This window comes from Symphodus melops (assembly GCF_947650265.1).
Source record: "Symphodus melops genome assembly, chromosome: 1".
NCBI classification, from domain to species: Eukaryota; Metazoa; Chordata; class Actinopteri; order Labriformes; family Labridae; genus Symphodus; species Symphodus melops.
The window spans coordinates 56,181,759-56,201,782 of record NC_136691.1 but is presented as its reverse complement, the minus strand read 5'-3'; the positions used below and the strand labels follow the sequence as shown (position 1 = coordinate 56,201,782).

General features: G+C 49.7%; 2 protein-coding genes across 2 annotated transcripts; both read right to left on the bottom strand.

Annotated features, from left to right (window-relative positions):
• Positions 1 to 1,287: 1,287 nt before the first annotated feature.
• Positions 1,288 to 3,020, bottom strand: LOC306820161 (ADAMTS-like protein 2). Its single transcript, XM_079337911.1, has 6 exons — positions 2,902 to 3,020; positions 2,640 to 2,795; positions 2,395 to 2,565; positions 2,131 to 2,307; positions 1,886 to 2,030; positions 1,288 to 1,685 (listed from the first exon to the last, which is right to left on the bottom strand). The coding sequence occupies exons 2-6, from the start codon at positions 2,715 to 2,717 to the stop codon at positions 1,558 to 1,560; spliced, it is 699 nt and encodes a 232-aa protein (XP_079194037.1). The 5' UTR covers positions 2,718 to 2,795; positions 2,902 to 3,020; the 3' UTR covers positions 1,288 to 1,557.
• Positions 3,021 to 3,161: 141 nt separating this feature from the next.
• On the bottom strand, positions 3,162 to 19,576 carry ttc16 (tetratricopeptide repeat domain 16; the record flags this gene model as incomplete). The annotated part of the gene is made up of 14 exons (XM_079339754.1): positions 18,856 to 19,576; positions 12,094 to 12,199; positions 9,835 to 9,977; positions 9,071 to 9,146; positions 8,671 to 8,773; positions 7,837 to 7,982; positions 7,536 to 7,659; positions 7,344 to 7,424; positions 7,083 to 7,258; positions 6,701 to 7,004; positions 5,370 to 5,718; positions 3,729 to 3,859; positions 3,468 to 3,621; positions 3,162 to 3,381 (listed from the first exon to the last, which is right to left on the bottom strand). The coding sequence occupies exons 2-14, from the start codon at positions 12,196 to 12,198 to the stop codon at positions 3,162 to 3,164; spliced, it is 2,112 nt and encodes a 703-aa protein (XP_079195880.1). The 5' UTR covers position 12,199; positions 18,856 to 19,576.
• Between the last annotated feature and the right edge of the window lie 448 nt (positions 19,577 to 20,024).

Sequence of the window (20,024 nt, the reverse complement as noted above, 5' to 3'; positions counted from 1 at the left end):
GCGCTGCTGCTCTCCCGCTGACCAGCAGGGGGCGTCAGCTGCAAACCTGCATCTACTGCAGCTGCTCTGTCGTGTGAAAGTGACTTTATTTACAGTGTAAATAAAAAAAAAAAGATGTTCAACTGTTTGTCATCATGTGTATGTGACTTCCTGTGCTTCTGCAGAGAGCCTCTAGTGGACACTCCAGGAACTGCAGGACATCAGCATCCGCTTCATTTTTCAACGTTTAAACGTCTGTCTGTTTTAAGGAATATACAAAATATCACCTCACACACTGCTGTGTCATGTTTTAAATATGCTGAGTCATGACTCGTGATCTTATTGTCAGATACAGAGCGATGTTTAAGAAATGTATGAATTAATTTAATAACGACAGAAAGGCCGTACCATCAGGTGTTTTTATTTCTCATCAACAGTACAAAACTTCCAGACTTGTGATTTGTACAAAAAGAGGTATCCGTTATATAAAAGCACCGTACACGACAGTTAAAGAAGGAGACACACATGTCCACGTCTGACTACACTTCAACCATACTTCAAGTGTCAGGAATCTCTCTCCCGTGTCACACGCAGACCGAGGCCACTGCGTCACGTGACCCCGATGAGTAACCTCATGTCTGCTGGCATCAGGAGCGTCGTGATAAATGAAAATGTGCTATGACTAATAAATATGCTTCCATGTCCCGCAGGCGTGCCGGCACGGCGCCAACCGGCAGGAGAGTGGAAAATATAAAACCTGCAACTTCCTGTTGGGCCGCGCCGGACGCCAAACTTTAACACAATTAAATAATATTTCATAAACAGTTTCTGTATTAAATATCCTAGACATGCAGTATATTCTGTTGAGAAATAATTTAATCAATCTTTTTTTTTTTTTTGACATTGACTCCAAAGAGACCAGAACCAAATAAGACAGGTGGAAGAAAGAAGAAGAAGAAGAAGATGAAGAAGAAGGAAGAAGAAGAAGAAGAAGAAGAAGAAGAAGAAGAATGAAGAAGAAGAATGAAGAAGAAGAAGAAGAAGAAGAAGAAGAAGAAGAAGAAGAAGAAGAAGAAGAAGAAGAAGAAGAATGAAGAAGAAGAATGAAGAAGAAGAAGAAGAAGAAGAAGAAGAAGAAGAAGAAGAAGAAGAAGAAGAAGAAGAAGAAGAAGAAGAAGAAGAATGAAGAAGAAGAATGAAGAAGAAGAAGAAGAAGAAGAAGAAGAATGAAGAAGAAGAAGAATGAAGAAGAAGAAGAAGAAGAAGAAGAAGAAGAAGAAGAAGAAGAAGAAGAAGAAGAATGAAGAAGAAGAAGAAGAAGAAGAAGAAGAAGAAGAAGAAGAAGAAGAAGAAGAAGAAGAAGAAGAAGAAGAGATGACCGGGGTTTGTTTTAAATCTTTTAAATCATCCGGATACTTTTATGATTCCACGTGAAGTCCGAGTGCTCAAAGGACGCTCTTCTCAAACTGGGACTTCCTCTGGCTGCCTGCAGTGAAGCGACAGCACGGCTGGTTTCTCTCCTCCTGCTGGAGTCCGAGTGGTGGAGGCGTGGAGAGAGAGAGGCGGCGCTGACCTGGACTAGGAGCTTGCAGGTCGTACGGTGCGGCAGGAGTGGCAGCAGGCCTTGCTGTAGTACCAGTGGCTGCACAGGTTCACCTTCAGCGCCAGCAGGCAGTTTGTGGAGGGCCGATCCTGACAGCTCTCATCTGAAACGCACGGAGGTTCACACGGGGTCAACTTCCTGTGAGCGACTCGAGAATCACGCCAACATGAACTCTGAAAACAGATTAAAGTGGACCGGAAAAGACCCTGGGTCAAGCCCCGCCCTCCTTGGTTACTGTCGCTAGGTTAGATAAACTCTCCCGTCCCATTTAGGGTCAGGTCCGAGCACTCGTGGAGGCGTTACCTGGCGGCTCGGTGGGGCACGGCTGCAGGGTGCAGGTCTGTTTGGAGACGGGTTTGGTGAGGGGGTCGCAGCCTCGGACCAGCTCCCGGCTCTGGTAGCACTTCACGTCCCTCATCCTCACGCCAACGCCGCACGTCTTGGTGCACTGAGGACACACACACACACACACACACACACACACACACACAGGTGAGGAGCTGGACCATGGTCTCCGTGGTCGTAACTCATCTGGGCGTCGGCCTCACCTCGGACCAGGGCGTGGTGTACCACTTGAAGCACGGCCTCTCGAAGCACGTGCTCTCCTCTTCGGGTTTCTCGCCGACCCCGCACGCCTCGTCGTCAAAGATCTGGAACTTTCCCGCGCTGATGCCGGCACACTGGACGATCCTCCGCTTCACGCCTCGACCGCAGGTGGTGTTGCACTGCGCACACAAACAATCAAAGGTCACATCGAGTCTTTGAGTCTCCACCGACGCTGCACGCTTAAAGAGGAAGTGGCGTCGCCTCACCCGCTCCCAGTCTTGGCTCAGCCAGTGAGGAGCACAGTTCCTCTCCCCACACGGGTGGATGGCGAGCGGCTTGTTCTCCGCTGAGCACTGGTTCTCCGGGACCACGCGGCCCTCCGGCGCCTTACAGTAAACGTGGCGCACCATCTTGGCCTGACCGCAGGACCCCGAGCACTGCAGCAGAGCCAGGTCAAAGGTCAAACTGGATGATGGGTACTGGCGTGTATGTGCAGGGTGCAAACACTCACAGGTCCCCACTCGGACACGGTCCAGTGGCGTTCGCAGGGCGGCCCGGTGCAGTTCTTCACGCCGGGTGGTTTGGTCATCGGGTCACATGGTCTGCTTTCATCAGAGCAGCGGACGTCACGGCTCACCTGGGCTTTGCGGCCACATTTAGCGGGACACTAAGAATCGAGGAGAGGCCGATTCAAACGTCACCGACACTCGTAAAGATCTCGAGTCTAAAATCTGCTCACTTCCTGCGAAGGGAAAAATCTGTAACTTAAAAACCTGATGCGTGTCCCTCGCCCGTTAATCCCGGACCTGGTTTCATGCTACTCTGACTTTACAAGAACCTGGCGTCCCTGCAGCTCTTTGGAGGCCACGCCCACCTCCTTTAAACTGCTTTAAATTGCTCAGCGTGGACCTGGACGTGGCGGCGCTCAAAGACCGTGAGCGCCGTCTCTATATTCTCTCCCTTCACTCACGCACATCACATCAAGGTTTCACGGGAGTCTCGGTGACTCTGGAGGATCCATCAGAGACCACAATCATACCTCGGTCCACTCGGCCACCTCCCACTGCGGCCCGCAGGCGGGGCTCTTACAGGGCCGCCGCTCCACCGGTCTCTCCAGGTCGCTCATGGTGCAGAGGTCGCTGTAGACCGAGCTGTCGAGCCCCGGGGACAGCATCTTCCAGCACCGGACCTGTCGGAACTGGAACCCCTCCCCGCAGGTTCTGGAGCACTCGCTCCAGCTGCTCGCCTCCCACCTGGAACCAGGAAGACAGTCGTCACGTCGCAGCACAGAGCGAGACGCCACGCGTCAAACATCTTTATCTTGGTCTTATTGTTGCACCTGGGTTGACAGTCTCTGCCGATACAGAAGTCGTGGACCGGCTCCGGTCGGGTCAGAGCGTCGCAGTACATGTCGTGCACCTCGATGCCGTCGTAACGAATACAGGTGACGAAGGACTTGGACACTCCTGGACCGGGAGGGACGAAAAACCCGACTGAACGTTCTCCAACAGGAGGCAACATAACTCGATGTGTCGTGTGTGTGTGTGTGTGTGTGTGTGTGTGTGTGTGTGTGTGTGAGTGTGTGTGTGTGTGTGTGTGCACCTATAGAGCAGGTCATGCTGCAGGGCTCCTGAGACGACAGCTTCCAGCGGTACATGTCTGCAGGACTCAGCTTCAGGTTCTTCTGGAACAGCCTGCTTCAGGTTCTTCTGGAACAGCCTCTGATTCCCTCTTTAGAGACACAAAGAAAGACGCACTGTCACACGCCCTCTGTGACCACGCCCTCCGTGACCACGCCCCCCATGCCCTGGCTCCGCCCCCCCACCCCCCACCTGTCTCAGCTCCAACCCAGCATGCACCTGGGGAGCCTACGGTATCATCCCGTCACTGCAGAAACTCCTGCGTGGAAATTAAAACTCTGAGGAGTGACGAGGTTTTTGATTACTCTGGTTCTGTTTGATTACTCTGGTTCTGTTTGATTACCCGGTTCTGTTTTATTACTCTGGTTCTGTTTGATTACCCGGTTCTGTTTGATTACTCTGGTTCTGTTTGATTACTCTGGTTCTGTTTGATTACTCTGGTTCTGTTTGATTACCCGGTTCTGTTTGATTACTCTGGTTCTGTTTGATTACTCTGGTTCTGTTTGATTACCCGGTGTAGCTGCTGATAGAAGCAACATGTATATAATTCATAATGTTCATAGTTGGTGAAGATAAATAAATAAATGCATAAATAGAAGTTCATATTGTACAAAATGTGATTAAAAAGTTATGTTTTTGGGTTAATTTATTCAAGTTCATGTTCCTTTTATTTTGGTTACAAACCCATGTATATTGAGAGGGGAACATATGTTTAGTTCCGGTTGATTGCGTTGTTGGGGGGACAAATTAATATGTGGCACATAAAGAAAGCAGCATGGGACGACAAGTGTTTGATGTGGAAGAAACTTTATTCCCTTGGAGTTTCTGAGGCCAATGAGGTTTGATTATTTCTGATATGTGAAATCAATGTGTTTTCTTTTTGGATCTCAGACTAACTGTAAGTTCTGTTTGATTATTTTATTAGTTCTGATTAGTTCATTATTTGGTTCTGTTTTGGCATCGTTGGTAACGTGAAGAAGACGCGGCTAAATAAAACGAACGACTTGAGCCTTGATTAAGACCTCGGAGGGAGTAACACCCGGTTCTGTTTGATTACCCGGTTCTGTTTGATTACTCTGGTTCTGTTTGATTACCCGGTTCTGCTTGATTACTTGGGTTCTGTTGGATCACCTGGTTCTGTTTGATTACTTGGGTTCTGTTGGATTACCTGGTTCTGTTGGATTACCTGGTTCTGTTTGATTACTTTGGTTCTGTTGGGGTACCTGGTTCTGTTTGATTACCTGGTTCTGTTTGATTACCTGGTTCTGTTGGATTACCTGGTTCTGTTGGATTACCTGGTTCTGATGGGTTACCTGGTTCTGTTTGATTACCTGGTTCTGTTGGATTACCTGGTTCTGTTTGATTACTTGGTTCTGATGGGTTACCTGGTTCTGTTGGATTACCTGGTTCTGATGGGTTACCTGGTTCTGTTTGATTACCTGGTTCTGTTGGATTACCTGGTTCTGTTGGATTACCTGGTTCTGTTTGATTACCTGGTTCTGTTGGATTACCTGGTTCTGATGGGTTACCTGGTTCTGTTGGATTACCTGGTTCTGTTGGATTACCTGGTTCTGTTTGATTACTTGGTTCTGTTGGGTTACCTGGTTCTGTTGGAGCGGCTGGAGTTCCTCCCGGCACTCTGCACGGTTTTGTTCTGATAAGAACCGTCCCCGCTGTCGTTGCGTTTGCGACCCAGAGTGAACTCCAGCGTATCATTCAGACCGAACCCGCCGTCTCGTTCCAGGACGCTGAGGTCCACCTCCGAGGAAAACAAACTGTCTCCTCCCGTCAGCAGCTGATTGGTCGAGATGTTAATGAGCAACTCGTCCTGGCCCATTCGGCCATCCAGCAGGACTCTCCAGATGAGGTTCTGAGAGTCCTGTCCCGGGTCCAGCGCCCCTCCAGCCGGAGCAGGTTTCGCAGTGCTGCCCGTGTGACTGCTGTTTCCATCTAATGGATCAAAGAGGAACATTCAGGAACAGGACGCCAACCAATCAGAGCGCAGAAGAGTGTCGTAGAGAGCGACTGTACCAAAGATCGCTGAACCTATGACTCCAAATCCCCGTTTCCACCACCAGCTCGCTTTTCCGAACCGAACTGTACTGATCCATACCGGACCGCTTGGTGGAAACGGGGCCGCAGATGTGAACGTGATTGACAGGCGAAGAGTCCAGGGTGAAGCCCCGCCTCTCGCCCCGCCTCCTGCCACTCCAAACGGGAGATGAGGTAAAGCTAACGGAGGGATGGATGGTGACCCCGTGACTCTCCTCACAGAAACACTTTAGAGATGAGGAATCCAAACTCATATCAACCTCTCTCATCCCGCTCCGGGTTCGAGGTCGGTCTGCGTGGGAAAAAAAAGCGAGCGCTGAGCCCTTTCACGCATCGCATCGCTCCGTCTCGTCTCAGCCACCAAAGTGGCGGTGCAATGACCTCGACAGTGGGCTGAGCGCGCTGAGAGCCTCGCAGGAAGGCCATTACTGTCATGTTTGTGCTGCGGCTCTTTCTAAGAGGAGAAAACACCGACGAAAGTCTGAATTTTTCATCTGCTTGCTGATCCTCTTTGTGCGCCTTTAGCATGAATAATGCAGCGCTCCGAGGCGCCATCAGCTCGCAGGAAGGAGAGAGAGAGAGAGAGAGAGAGAGAAGTGGGATCGAGTGTAAAGATTGGATGTTAAATCTGACCTATTTTTATGCCGATTGACCACGGAGCTATACCTTCCCGAGCTCCATACTCTCACATCATCTTCCGACAGATATAAAAGTTCCTGCATCCTGAACAAGAAGATTCGGATCGCTACGTGCAGCAGGATCGAGGGTCGAAATGACCTCGGCGTGATTCTAATAAGCTGCTCAGAGTAGGATCAGTGTTGGAGGTGCTTTTGAGAAATGGCGAGAAGTTAGAAGGCAGAAAGGTTGCACGGTTCCTGACCTGGGAATTTTGGGGCCGCCGCTCTGTCCGGGTCGCAGTCGATGGCCGCTGTCTCCTCGTACACCTCGTTTGTCTCTTGGCCTTTCTGCACCTCCGCACCTCCTCGCTCGACGTGGCCCTCAGGCGCCGTCTGGTCATAAATACTGCCATTAGGGGCCAGCAGGCCGCCGACTTCCACGGACGCCTCTCCGGCCGAGGTGTCAGATCCGGTGTAGACGGGCGGAGGCGGGACAGGGGGCAGGGAGTCTTTGAGCACCGTGTACTCGTAGGTGATGTACGGCGTGCGACCGTTCTGGTTCCACACCTGAGGGACGAGAGGACGCTTAGTGTTCTGGGCTTCACGGCGTGAAAAAGGGAACAAGGGCAGAAGGAGGACGTGTACCAGGATGTTGATGGCCTGGTCGATGGGTCCTTTGGCGACGATGTACTCGATGCCGGTCTCGTACACGTCCATGGGCCGGCGGTATTTGAAGATGGTTCCTGCGGCGTGGAAGTTCTGAGGACTGTCCACCTTGTAGGCTCCGTTGAAGAAGAAGTTTCCTGCCTGGTCGGTCACAGCTTTTCAAAATAAAATGATTATACCACAAATATTGTTCATTCAATCTTTGAAAAAAACTGCTTTGTTTGTTTGTTTGTGACCCACCAAGAACGTCGGCCGACTTCTTCCTCTCAATGATCTGGATGTCCCATGATCCTTCAGGGATTTGAGTGATGAACGAGTAACCTTGACAACAGGAAAGATTTATCAATCAGCTTTTTAAGAAACCTAACGCTAAGCTAACACTCTGTGAGGGATGTTTCTGTCGTGTTTGGAAGCTTCTCCGGAGACGCTCACCCAGAGTCAGAGCGCCGCGGCGGAAGTTTCCGGTGACTCTGCTGCAGCTGCTGCCGTCGCCCTGACAGACGCCACACTTGTCCAACGTGTTGGATGAAAAAAGAACGCCATCACACCCGATTGGCTGAGCAGGAAATCAGGAAGTGAAAGAAGGAACGGGTGCAAACACATGCTCAGTGTGCCGAGGGGTGCAAGTCTCAAATTTAAAATAAAACATGACAGATCAGTGAAGACGATCGATGCTCTGAATCCTGCATCGCCTGGAGAGAAATCAAGGAGACAAAGTAAAGAAGACACTCACCTCGCACTTACCGTCCACGCAGACGCCACGGTAGCTGCTGTACTTGCAGGACGTGCCGTCTCGTGCCGTGACCATCAGCTGCCGCTGGCCGTCCGTGGTGGTGCAGTGGAGGTCACAGGGGTTACTGGAGATGTGAACGTAGTCGTCTGCAGAGGAGCGACACAACGCTGGACATTAGCTATTCTCCTATCAGCATGGACTCGGACATTTATAAAGCGTGCGTCTGTGCAAACCCTGTCTGATCACAGAGGAAGAGAGCAGCTCTCTGATTGGTCCTTGAATTGTCTGGAGTTCATGTAGAGCCCTGTTTCCACACAGCAGTCCGGTACGGATCGGTACAGTTTGGTTCGATTAAGCCTGATCCCGTTTGTGTTTCCACATCCACCCGTGCCCTATTTGGTAGGCGGCGTGTAAGCTGGATGCCTATAGCCGCTATGTAAATAGTGTCATATGATAGCAGCTAACCGCTAACGGCTAACAGCTAACCGCTAACTAATAAATTCGACAAAGGAGAAAAACGCTACTCAAACAAAACCAACCAAACCTTTTCGCGTTGGCTCGAGATTCTTGGTTCCCCAACGGAAGGGTCCCAAAAAGTGGGAGTCCCAAAAAGTGGAAATGCCACAAAATGCGTGCCGTACCAAGACGAACCGAGCCGGACCGCTCGGTGGAAACGGGGCTATATAGACTTGTGCGTTATCTACACTATCTATCATCTCTGACCTGGAGAGACGGTTAAATCTCAGCAGCTCACAAAGGCCTGACCTCAGCGCCCTCTGCTCTGTTTAACGGGCTAGCGAAGCGGCTGTGTGTGGGTTTTATAAGAGTCATTACCAGGATACAGAGGTTTCCACTGGTAGTTCCTCCCACTGTAAAGCTGAGAGTTGAAGGACCAGCACTGCTCCTCTCTGAAGCTCCTCCCAGTGGCGGGACATTCCTGCAGAGCGCACAGCACAGTTAGTTTCACACACTTGTTAGGACCCAGTTTTTACAGCATGTTAGACTAATAAATTCTGTTTCAGCGTTTATTTGTGCAGGGATAGTTTTCAGAGAATGCACGACGGAGCCTGAACCCCGCCCTCCGGCTTCGCTTTCAAAACGTCTCCACGCCGACTCGCCTGGAGGCTGCGTCTGCCACAACCTCAGTCCTCTTACTGTCAGAGGGGTTTGTGTGTTTTAATAAAAGACGGGAGAAGAAAGGGATGAGAAATTAACGGCACAGCCTGAGACCCACTTTGGTGTTGCAGAGATGATGTTTCTTTGGAGTTCCTGTGCAGGTCATGTTGTCCTTCCCAGCAGCAACTTTCTTTCTTTGGACAGAAAACAAACAGAAAGAAGAGAAAATCATGAATCAAAGAGGCTGTAACTCATGAGAGACGTCAGGATGCATTTTTTTAAATGAGCTTATATTTCTGTTTTAATGATTTAAAAGTGCATTTAGGGATTGCATGACACTTTTTATCCTGTACAGGGCTGAAGCAAAGTGTGTGTCCTCATGCCTCATATTTACGTCCCTGTGATGTGTTTCCAGTCGAGTCGGCGTACATCGGGCTGTTTTGGTGCAGCCTGCTATCTGGATGCACTTTAAGCATTAAGAAAAGTGCGATACCACTGACTTTCAAACTGGTTTTTGTTGGTCATCAGTGCATTCGCTTCCTGCCGCCTGAAGATGGCACCATTTTACCTCATCTCCCTTTAAGACCGACACTCCCAGGGGTGCACAGACGGTGCAAGTTACATCTACACAACAAAGTGACTAAATCACCAACGATGCACACGTAGTCAGCGCCTCGGATTTGCGTCGTTGGCATGATCAGCTGTACACACATCCTGCGAGAACTACAAGATCACGCGGTAGAAAAATGGTTGACTGGTTTCCTTGAGTGACTTCCTGTCTGGGTCTGTCCAGCTCGAGGAGAGTGTAGAGCTACACCGAGCTTAGAGGTTCCCTTTTAAGTTCTTTTCCATCCTAAATCGTACGGTATCAATGAGACTGACCTCTGCTTGAGGCAGTGGCGCTCCTGTGACATCACTCCCCCTCCACAGGTACGTGTACAGGCGGTCCACTTGGCCCACTCCCCCCACCAGTACGTGGTCACCTCCAGCTCCTCCTCCAGGCTGTTGGACGCGGCGCCGTCCTCCTAAAAACACAAACACACGGGAAAACACATCGGATCATTCCGCTGACATCCCGTCTTCCCCTTCAGTGCTCGTTTGACCGAAGGAGGAGAGAGAGGGCTTTGTTTACAGTCAGCACAGTGGCGCTTCATTTGGCCCACACACGCGGCGGGTGATTAATCCATCAGACTGTGACTGCACGACCGTCACCACAACACAAGGTCGGGCTCTGCAGAACGCTTCACACGGGCCACAGCCAGAACGTTCCCCTCCAAGCATGATCACATTTCATTTGTTGCATGTGTCCCAGTGCTTACGCCAGGAAGTCCACTCCGTCACAATCCCGATCGTCTGTCTGAACTCAGGCCGCGTGCTCTGGTGTTGTCCAGGAAACGTCGCAGCAAGTCAAGTCCTCTGACTCAATTAAGACGAGCAGTCGTGAAAAACAGTGAAAAATGCGTCAGTGGATATTTTCAGCTGGCAGCTCCAAAAACCGACTGAAGCGCATCTGCAATATTTTTCCTTGAGGCAAATGCACCTGATTGAATTTTGTCCCTGGAACATCTTTGGTTTTTGACTGACAGGATCAGAGTGACTTTTTCTGCAATGTTGTCAGACGATCAAACGAGAAGTTTAAATGGACAAACTTTTTTCAGATTCGTTTTGCAGCTGTTGAAGAAATCTACTTAAAATATGAATTCACGTCGGTAGAGGAAGTTCTTGTAACATTAGTGTGATGATTTGTTGCTGCCAGAGACGCTGCAGGCAGGCAAGCCAGGCAACTGTTTGGGGTCCCAGACCAGAGAGACCTGTCAAGACCTGATCTGTGTTGGTGTTATGAACAGCGGCTGTGGCTCAGTGGGTGGCCTCGCAACAGGGAGGTCGAGGGTTCAACTCCTGTAGCTGCTTGTATGATGTTTCCTTGGGCAAGATTAGACACTTCTGGCAAACTCTTTACTCTGCAGCAGCCTCTACCATCAGTGTGTGAATGTGTATGAATGGATGAGTTAATACTGATGGACTCTTTACTCTGCAGCAGCCTCTACCATCAGTGTGTGAATGGATGAGTTAATACTGATGGACTCTTTACTCTGCAGCAGCCTCTACCATCAGTGTGTGAATGTGTGTGAATAGATGAGTTCATACTGATGGACTCTGCTGCAGCCTCTACCATCAGTGTGTGAATGTGTGTGAATGGATGAGTTAATACTGATGGACTCTTTACTCTGCAGCAGCCTCTACCATCAGTGTGTGAATGTGTGTGAATGGATGAGTTCATACTGATGGACTCTTTACTCTGCAGCAGCCTCTACCATCAGTGTGTGAATGTGTATGAATGGATGAGTTCATACTGATGGACTCTTTACTCTGCAGCAGCCTCTACCATCAGTGTGTGAATGTGTGTGAATGGATGAGTTAATACTGATGGACTCTTTACTCTGCAGCAGCCTCTACCATCAGTGTGTGAATGTGTATGAATGGATGAGTTCATACTGATGGACTCTTTACTCTGCTGCAGCCTCTACCATCAGTGTGTGAATGTGTATGAATGGATGAGTTAATACTGATGGACTCTTTACTCTGCAGCAGCCTCTACCATCAGTGTGTGAATGTGTATGAATGGATGAGTTCATACTGATGGACTCTTTACTCTGCTGCAGCCTCTACCATCAGCAGCAGAAGCAGCAGTCAGCTACAGCTTTAAACGTGCTCCGTGTTAAACTTCTGCCCAGATGATCGGACTCAGAGTGAGTCAGAGTGACAGTAAGCGAGCGTCAGAGCGCTCCGACGTGTGAAGACGGTCAGCATTTCACACATTCCTGACGCTCAGAGGCATTAACTCAGGCCGGTGGCTGCGTCCCTTCACTCGGACAGATTCATCGGAGTGACCGGTGGAATGTGCACTGAGCTCCTTGTAGAGGTGTGAGACAGAGCAGCTGGGAGATAGGGCGAGAGACACTGGGAAATACCAGACAGAGAGCGTAAGTGAGAGAGGGAGACGGGGAGAGAGAAGAGAAGATGATTGGACAGCACAGTCCAAAGACATGCTTGTTAGGTTAACTGGTGACTGGTTGTCTGTCTCTGTATCTCAGCCCTGTGATTGGCTGGTTGGAGCAGTTCCCTGTGTGTGTTACTTACCTGCAGCCCCCTGGTGGACAGGTTTCCAACGGACACCGCCAGCGTCAGGAAGCCCAGCAGGACCACGCCTGTCTCCCTGCACTGTTCCAATGAGCGCACCTTCATCCTGGTTAATGAGAGAGAGAGAGAGAGAGAGAGAGCGCTCTATTAGTACTGGAACAATAAGAAAGATCATTTCAACTTGATTGTCTCCGTCCATACAGGAAATGCACAGAAATTAGGGGCGGGACTTAAACGCGCTACGATTAATTAATTCAAAGAAAATGACACGTTAATTTTTTTTAAACGCATTCAATCACAGTTTGCCTCATAAACGGCGCAGAACAGTTTGTCATTGCTACGTGCTAGCCTTGCGCTAGCACCGTGCTAGCTTCGCGCTAGCACCGTGCTAGCTTATTGCTAGCTTCTCCACAAGAACAAACAAGAAGCATTTGCAGCCTAAACTCGACCAAATGACCGTCTTCAGGACCAACATGAATAATTCACCGTCTGATAAACTTATAAATTCACTCACTAAATTGATTGATCTGCACTGTAGATCACTATCAGTGATAGAAGATAAGGGGTTAGAAAATGTGCTAAAGCTAGCAGCGTGTGATCCAACCTTCCAGCTGCTGTGCAGAAAAACTATTTCAAACAAGATCCAACAGCTTTATGAAACTGAGAAGAAACACTGCATTCATTCATCAACATCCATGTAGACTGAGAAGTGTTGCTTTTAAAGGCAAACATTGTGATGCACTTAAAATGCGATTAATTTCAATTAATTAATTAGAAAGCTCTGAGTTAATTAGTTTTAAAATTTTAAAACTCTGCTTTTGATACCACATTCTATTCTTCCTTCACTTTGTCCTGGATTTTTTTCTTGTGCATGTTACCATAAAAAAAAAAAAAAAAGTGCAACCCTTGATTCTTATGTTGCCTTTTTTCGAGGAGCATCAAGTCATCACCGAGAAGTAAAAACGTGAACGCACGCTGTGACGTTTCTGCCTCGAGTCCAGTTTGCGATTAGTGAAAATCATCTGGCAGGAATCAGCCACCTCTAAAACTCTGAAACAAAAATAGAGCAGCCAAAGTTATGATTTATGGAGGGAGTCTAGTCCACAGATCTGTCCCGGATTCTGGATCGACGAGTCTTTTCGCAAAGCCTGAAAGGTCTAAAGGAAATGTTACGACCGCTAATACGTTTTTGGGGCGTTCAAAATCCCACGCCCGGGCGCTTAATGGATGAAAGCAAATTGCCGAGACGTGTGGGTGTTATTCCTCGTCTTTTCCCCGCTCCCGATTTCAGGCTTCCAAACCTGCAGAAGGGCCTGAAGTTGGATTCTTGTTTCGCCAAGAGAACACATTTGTGGTCGTAATATTTCCTTTCTGACTCTCCGATGAAATCGCTCGCTTCCAAGAACAACAACTCTCAGGGTTTTTTTTTTTGTTGAAATTTTTGTCAAGGGAGGGGGGGATACCCGAAGCTCTGCAGTCTGTTACATACGTGCAGTTGACAGTAACTAACCTGTGTGTCGAGCCAACACACACACACACACACACACACACACACACACAGCTTGTCTCTCCTAAAGTGAAGCTGCTCCATGGTCCCGTCCTGGCCTCCGTACACGTGTGTCTGCACATCACATATCTCCCCGTGTACTCACACACACCCTGACCAACGGTATCGCCCTGATCACATTAGCTGAACCTCGTGAGTTCGAGGCCGGTCGTAAAAAGATGTTCTGCATTACGACATCAGGTGAACTCAGCTTCAGATGTAACCCAGAAAGATCTGTCAGCTTTCCAAACACGTCAGAGAAACGGCAGGAGAACAACGGCGTGGCAGCCGAACAGCACATTTCTCAGACGATACGCCGACGCCAAGAAACCTGTGCATGTGGACGTGTTGGCAGGCTGCAGCGGGCTGGCGTTTGGCGTGAGGAGGGGTGACACAGACAGGCTGCTGAGAGGCCTCGGGTGTTGGAGAGGGGAGCAGGACAGCGGAGGGGGTGCGTGCACAACTTAAACAAGCCCCAATGTGCTGGAAGGACGAAGGTAAGTTTCCCATAACTTGACACAGGTAGGTCTTTGTTTGGCTCTTCAGACGACGAGGAAACGTAGATGTGTGCATGTACAGGCTCACATGACCAGGCGCAGACACACAGGAAAAGGAGCGTGCCCTCCTTTTCCACCACACGGTTGTTGTATACATGAAGCATGAAGACACAATGAAGCCTTTCACTGACAGGAGCGCTCAACCACACACCTGTGTTCTGTTTGCAGCGTCGTAGGAAAGAAATCGGTCTGAGCGCTCTGAAGGCGCTCGCTCTCCTCCGCCTTAAATCCAGCAGTTTGAAACGTGCTGTTCAGGGGTTTGAAGCTCTTAGAGCAGTGGTTATCTCAGTGAGGAGGTTGCTGGTTTGAATCCCCCCCCTCTGCATGTTCTCCCCCGTGCATGGCGTGGCTATCACATGCTGGCTAGCTTACCTGCTGACCCCGCCTCCCAACCAATGACAGCTGGGTGACTTAGGGACGAGCGTCGTCGAGAGACACGCTTGCGAAGCAGTTTGAGAACGTGAAGTAAAAAAAAACAAACAAATGAGACCGGAGGGAAACAGCCTCTGCACATAACGACCTTCAGATAACGACCTTCAGATAACGACCTTCAGATAACGACCTTCAGATAACGACCTTCACGGCTGCAGATGAAAATCACATCTAATTAAATTCTCACTCAGTTTTTTGATGCAGATTTTTAATCAGATAGCAGGAGAGCTTCGAGGATGTGCGACATGTTCCACATCAATCATGTGTGTGTGTGTGTGTGTGTGAGTCCTGACTGTCTCCAGTGAGGGACAAGCTGGAGTCCTGCTGGCTGTGTTGTTGTCAGAGCTGTGTTTACATGGCTCCTCCCCTTGTGTGCAAAGATACGGATACTTTTCAGCTTGAATGATTCAAATTCCCATCGCGCACGTGCAGCAAGAATTCCTGTACTGTACCTTTAAGAGTCAGATTTGAGGAATCACAAAACATAAAAGGAAAGAAGGAAGGAAGGATACATGCATTGAGAACTTCAGGGAGACATTCTTGTCAGCGATGTCTGAATCAGCAAAACTCTCCAGGGAGGCTCCAGGCTGCATATACTGCACACACACACACACACACACACACACACACACACACACACACACACACACAGAGACAGACAGAGCTTCTAGGAAAGGGCTTCATAGTACATCCCGTGTCCTCAGGTCCAGTTAGGCTGCCTTGTTAAAATAAGCAAACAGCTCGTCTCGCCCTGTTTGCAGTCTGGCTTTCTCTGGCACTAAATATTGGTGACAGGTGTCTTAAAGCAGGCGAGGCAGCACCTGGACTTCATTATCCAACCAGACACAGCTGGAGCCCGGCCAGCTGCCAAACACACACACACACACACACACACACACACACACACACACACACACACACATACAGCAGACGGACTCTGTCAGACACAGCTGCACGTGTGTATACACACGGCCAGTGGCGTGACTGAACACACACACACACACACACACACACACACACATATGACCTTACATGCTGACTGTTCTGACTTTAAACGTTTATCACGCAGAGGGAGCTCGTACGGCAGCGCGGCGTCTCACGAGCAGAGCGCCAAGAGGAGACGGCGAGCTGTTTGTTCTCATCGGTTTAGAGCGAAGGCGGAAGCGTTCTGACCTGGAAGTGAAACCACATCAAGATCCAACAGCCACAAGCTAGGCATCTGTCAGACCGCCAACGAGCTAACACGTCAGTCTGGGTCTTCCGTTCTCACCGCCTGAAGCGCCGTTTGTGCGACGTGAAGAAAAGACAACAATCTGCCGTACGGCCGGCTCGGCTCCGTCGCTGCTTCCTGCATGTTTGATGTTTCCCGCTCAGACACGGAGCGAGGAGAACCACGAGGAACATTTTACATTTGGACAAAAGAGAGCCGGCGAGTTGAGCGCTCGGAGCGGCCGCTGCAGACGCTCTCGACTCTTTCAGAACACCGGGGGGGGGGGGGATCAGAGTCCTTCTCTCCCCCCGTGATGTGCAGCGCTCAGGGACAGTTCCTCCGGCCCTGAAACACCTGAAGTCTCAGGACCAGCCGAGACCCCCCGAGGGTCCGAGTGACCCCGACTCTCATGCACACCATCATCTGAACAAAACTACCAAAAACTGCTCGTCAGGGAGCGAATGAAGAAACTGAAACTACGGCATCTTCCCATCTCATGCCCTGTGTGACATTCTGTGGGACACACACACACACACACACACACACACACACACACACACACACACACACACACACACTCTTCCTGCTGTAGTTTCCCAGCAGGTCGAGCAGGGCAGACCCGCAGGGCAAAAGTAAACAGTGTCCCCTCCTCCTCCTCCTCCCCCGCTCCCTCATCCTTGTGCCGTTTACCTACCATGACGGCCCCTTGGGGCCCCTCGCCTCACTGTCTTGTTTTTGTAGTGCTGGCAGCCTCAGCAGACAGACAGACAGCAGCCGTGCGTCCCCCGGGAGCTCACACTGATACTGAACGTTTGCAATCTAACCGCCTGTGTTGGCCGTCTGCAGCGAACGTGAAGCTTGGATTCGAATTCTGACATGAAGTTGATTATTGTTTGAATGGTGACAAACGTAAGACCCCCCCCCCCTCCCCCCCCCTGTTGCCCCCCTTTGAACGCATGAAACACAAACTACAGTGTGTGACAACGACACCCACACACAAAAACAAACATGTAGAATGAAGCGTGCTAAACGATCGTATGCAGGTCTGCTTAGAATTGCAATGAATTGTGGGATGTGTAGTTCCTTCCGTCCCAGTCTGAGTCGGTTTGCGTGCAGAGCGGCGGCGGGCGAAGGCAGCGTTCTGCTCTGTAAGCATTAACCTGCAGTGGAAACTTGCAGGAACAAAACAGATTTTGAACTTCACAGTTTATGTTTTGCACATCTGCAGACGCTAACAGTCCGAGCTAAAGCTAGCCTGCAGCTCCCAATAAGGTGAAGTGTTGTTCCTGTTGTCCAGTTAGAACGTCGTAACTTCACAGGCCGTGTCGGTCAAAGACAAACCGTCATCTCTTCAATAGGTAAGAACATGAGCTCGGTGTGTCTGCCTTCAGAACGAGTCCGACGGAGCCGCACAGAAACGCACGCTGAGGAGTTTTTTGCGAACGCTTGTGCAGGAGAAGGTCGAACCTCCCTGCACAGCTTTCACTGCATCTCAAGAGATACAGAGCTGTGATTTGCACACGTCAGTGGAGAGAGCGACGGGGAAATGGTCGGGACACATTCGCTGATTAGATTTGAATATTTGGCGACATGTTTGTGTCTGCTCTCTGAAGCTCGGCTCGCTCAGAGGAGGGAGACTCAGAGGGGAATGAATCAGGCTTTTATTGCCCCTCTTGTATGCCTCGCATGAGAGCCAACAGACGGACAGGTTGGCAGACAGAGGAGGAGATGAGGAGAGAGGATGATGGATACGAGACAGAAGACTTGGAGGATGAGTGAAGAAGCGAGGAGGGGTCGGCGGAGTTCAGAGACCCCCCGAGGCGAACAGAAGCTCACACTTCAACCCTGACGTCGTATTGATCGACTCGCTCTTCGCTCTTACACCGAGCACGTTCTGCAATAAGAAGGTGGAGAAGCTGGAGTCCTGCTGGCTGTGTTGTTGTCAGAGCTGTGTTTACATGGCTCCGCCCCCTCCTGTCGTCTCCAGCTCAGAGCTTTAAAGCCTGCAGGGACGAGTTCAGGAGGACGGGGAGAATATATGTCTGACAACATAGTGAAGATGAAAGACATTTAGCTTGAAGCTGCGTGTCAGATTTCACATCTTTATTTTTCTCAGCCGGTCTTTGGTTCGATCGAGTCGTCTGTAAAGTTCAGTGTGTTTGATTTGATTTCCCTTTAACAGGATCAGAGCTCGAATATTTGATTCCTCGACCGTCGACTCTCCTCCTGAACTGAAAGGTGTTCGACGCTGGCGGCTTTTCGACCATAAAGGGAAGAAAAGGAGACGGCCAAGAAGAGATTTTATCCTGTAACTTTCTGCAACAGTAAAAAGCAGAAAGCAAAGTTTGACAAGTAGCACTGTACACACACACACACACACACACACACACTGAGATACACACACCTCCCCACAGCTGACAAGTTTCCAGACAGACTCTGGCCTCTCTAGGCACACACACACACACACACACACACACACACACACACACACTCATGGAGGAGAGTCAGCGTTTTTTGGTGGATTTGTTTTGGTCTGGTGCAAAACACAACCGTAGTCTAATTGGCTCTGCTTTACCTTGTAAATGCACGCACACACGCGAAACTCACACACTCACACACACACACACTCACACACACACACACACACACACACACACACACACACACACACACACACACACACACACACACACACACGCACACACGCGAAACTCACACACACACACACTCACACACACACACACACACACACACACACACACACACACACACACACACACACATGTATGTACACATGCAGGAGGAAAAAAAGCAGATACAAATCACACAAGCTCATACAGGCATGCAAGCAGTCACATACACACACAGCAAACATGCACACACACACACACACACACACACTGAGTCAGAAAGTACACAGAGAAGCACACACACGTAACACAGCTTACTCAAGCATGATATGCACACACACACACACACACACACACACAGGAGGTTTCAAATATTTACTCACTCACCTCGCCTGCAGCAGTCCAAGGGCGTCTCAGTCTGTGTTGAGGATGATGCTCAGTGTGAGTGTGTGTGTGTGTGTGTGTGTGTGTGTGTGTGTGTCAGAGTGCCAGTGACAGTGGTGAGGTGAGGTGGTGTGTTGGTGAGTGCTGCTGTGGCTCTGGAGTGAAGAGGGAGAGACAGACAGAGGGAGGAAGAAAGAAAGAAAAGAGGGGAAGGGAGGGAGGTAAGGTGTGCTCGCTCCCTGCATCCCTCTTCCTCCTCCTCCTCCTCCTCCTCTCCTCCCGTCAGCAGCAGGAGCAGCAGAGTGGCAGCAGAGGGTGGGAGGGTCAGAGGAGGAGAAGGGGTGGGGGGGGGGCTCAGCTTTCATTCTCCCAAGAGTTTATTCCCGAAATCAGACGAGGTTTAATCACATCTCAAACCCCCCAAAAAACAGGCTTCTGTTATCACATCCAGCCTCCCAATCATCTGACTCGCTCGCTCGCTCTCTCTCTCTCTCTCTCTCTCTCTCTCTCTCTCTGAGTCCGCTGCTGTCGGGGTGAGGAGATGTCACTCTGAGAAAACGGATGGAAACACACAGAGTCAGAGGGGAAACTCCAGATTTCCCACAGTGCTCCCCTCCCCTGGGTCTCGCTCGACGTAAGAGCTTCCGGAAAAACGTACTCGCTCGGTCTTCTTCAGTTGCACTGATTTGTTTTTATAGCTCAGCTAACACTAAAAACGCTTTATATCTTCAACTGTCCAAACTAACGGTCAGTCTCTTTATCTGCACTGTAACATCTGGCCAACGTAGAGAGAGAGAGAGAGAGAGAGAGAGAGAGAGAGAGACTTCATGGCTCCTCATCCACTTTTTAGATTTGAATGTTTTTATACATTAGCTTTGAAAAGGTTTGAACTTCTCCTCCACATATTCTACTCTATTTACATCTATGTATTGGTTGTTGCAACCTTTCTGAAAAATAAACTCGTCCGACCTTGAGAGAAAAAGGAGAATCACTGCACGACTCGATGTTGAAAAAAGGATAAATAAACATCTTAAAGGAGCAGTCTGTAGCTCCGCCCCCTAGTGTTTAAAATGAGTACTGCAGTCTAAACTCTAATCATCACAGAGAGCTGGCTCCGCCCCCTCCTCTCACACAGTTCAGCATGTGGTGGACACTGTAGCTTCAGTGTTTAG

Excerpts from the sequence above, each read along its gene's own strand:
- LOC306820161 (XM_079337911.1), bottom strand. The coding sequence starts at position 2,717 with ATGACCAAACCACCCGGCGTGAAGAACTGCACCGGGCCGCCCTGCGAA. Across the intron at positions 2,308-2,394 it reads TGAGCCAAGACTGGGAGCGG|TGCAACACCACCTGCGGTCG; the intron begins GTGAGGCGACGC and ends TTGTGTGCGCAG. Across the intron at positions 2,031-2,130 it reads ACACCACGCCCTGGTCCGAG|TGCACCAAGACGTGCGGCGT; the intron begins GTGAGGCCGACG and ends GTGTGTCCTCAG.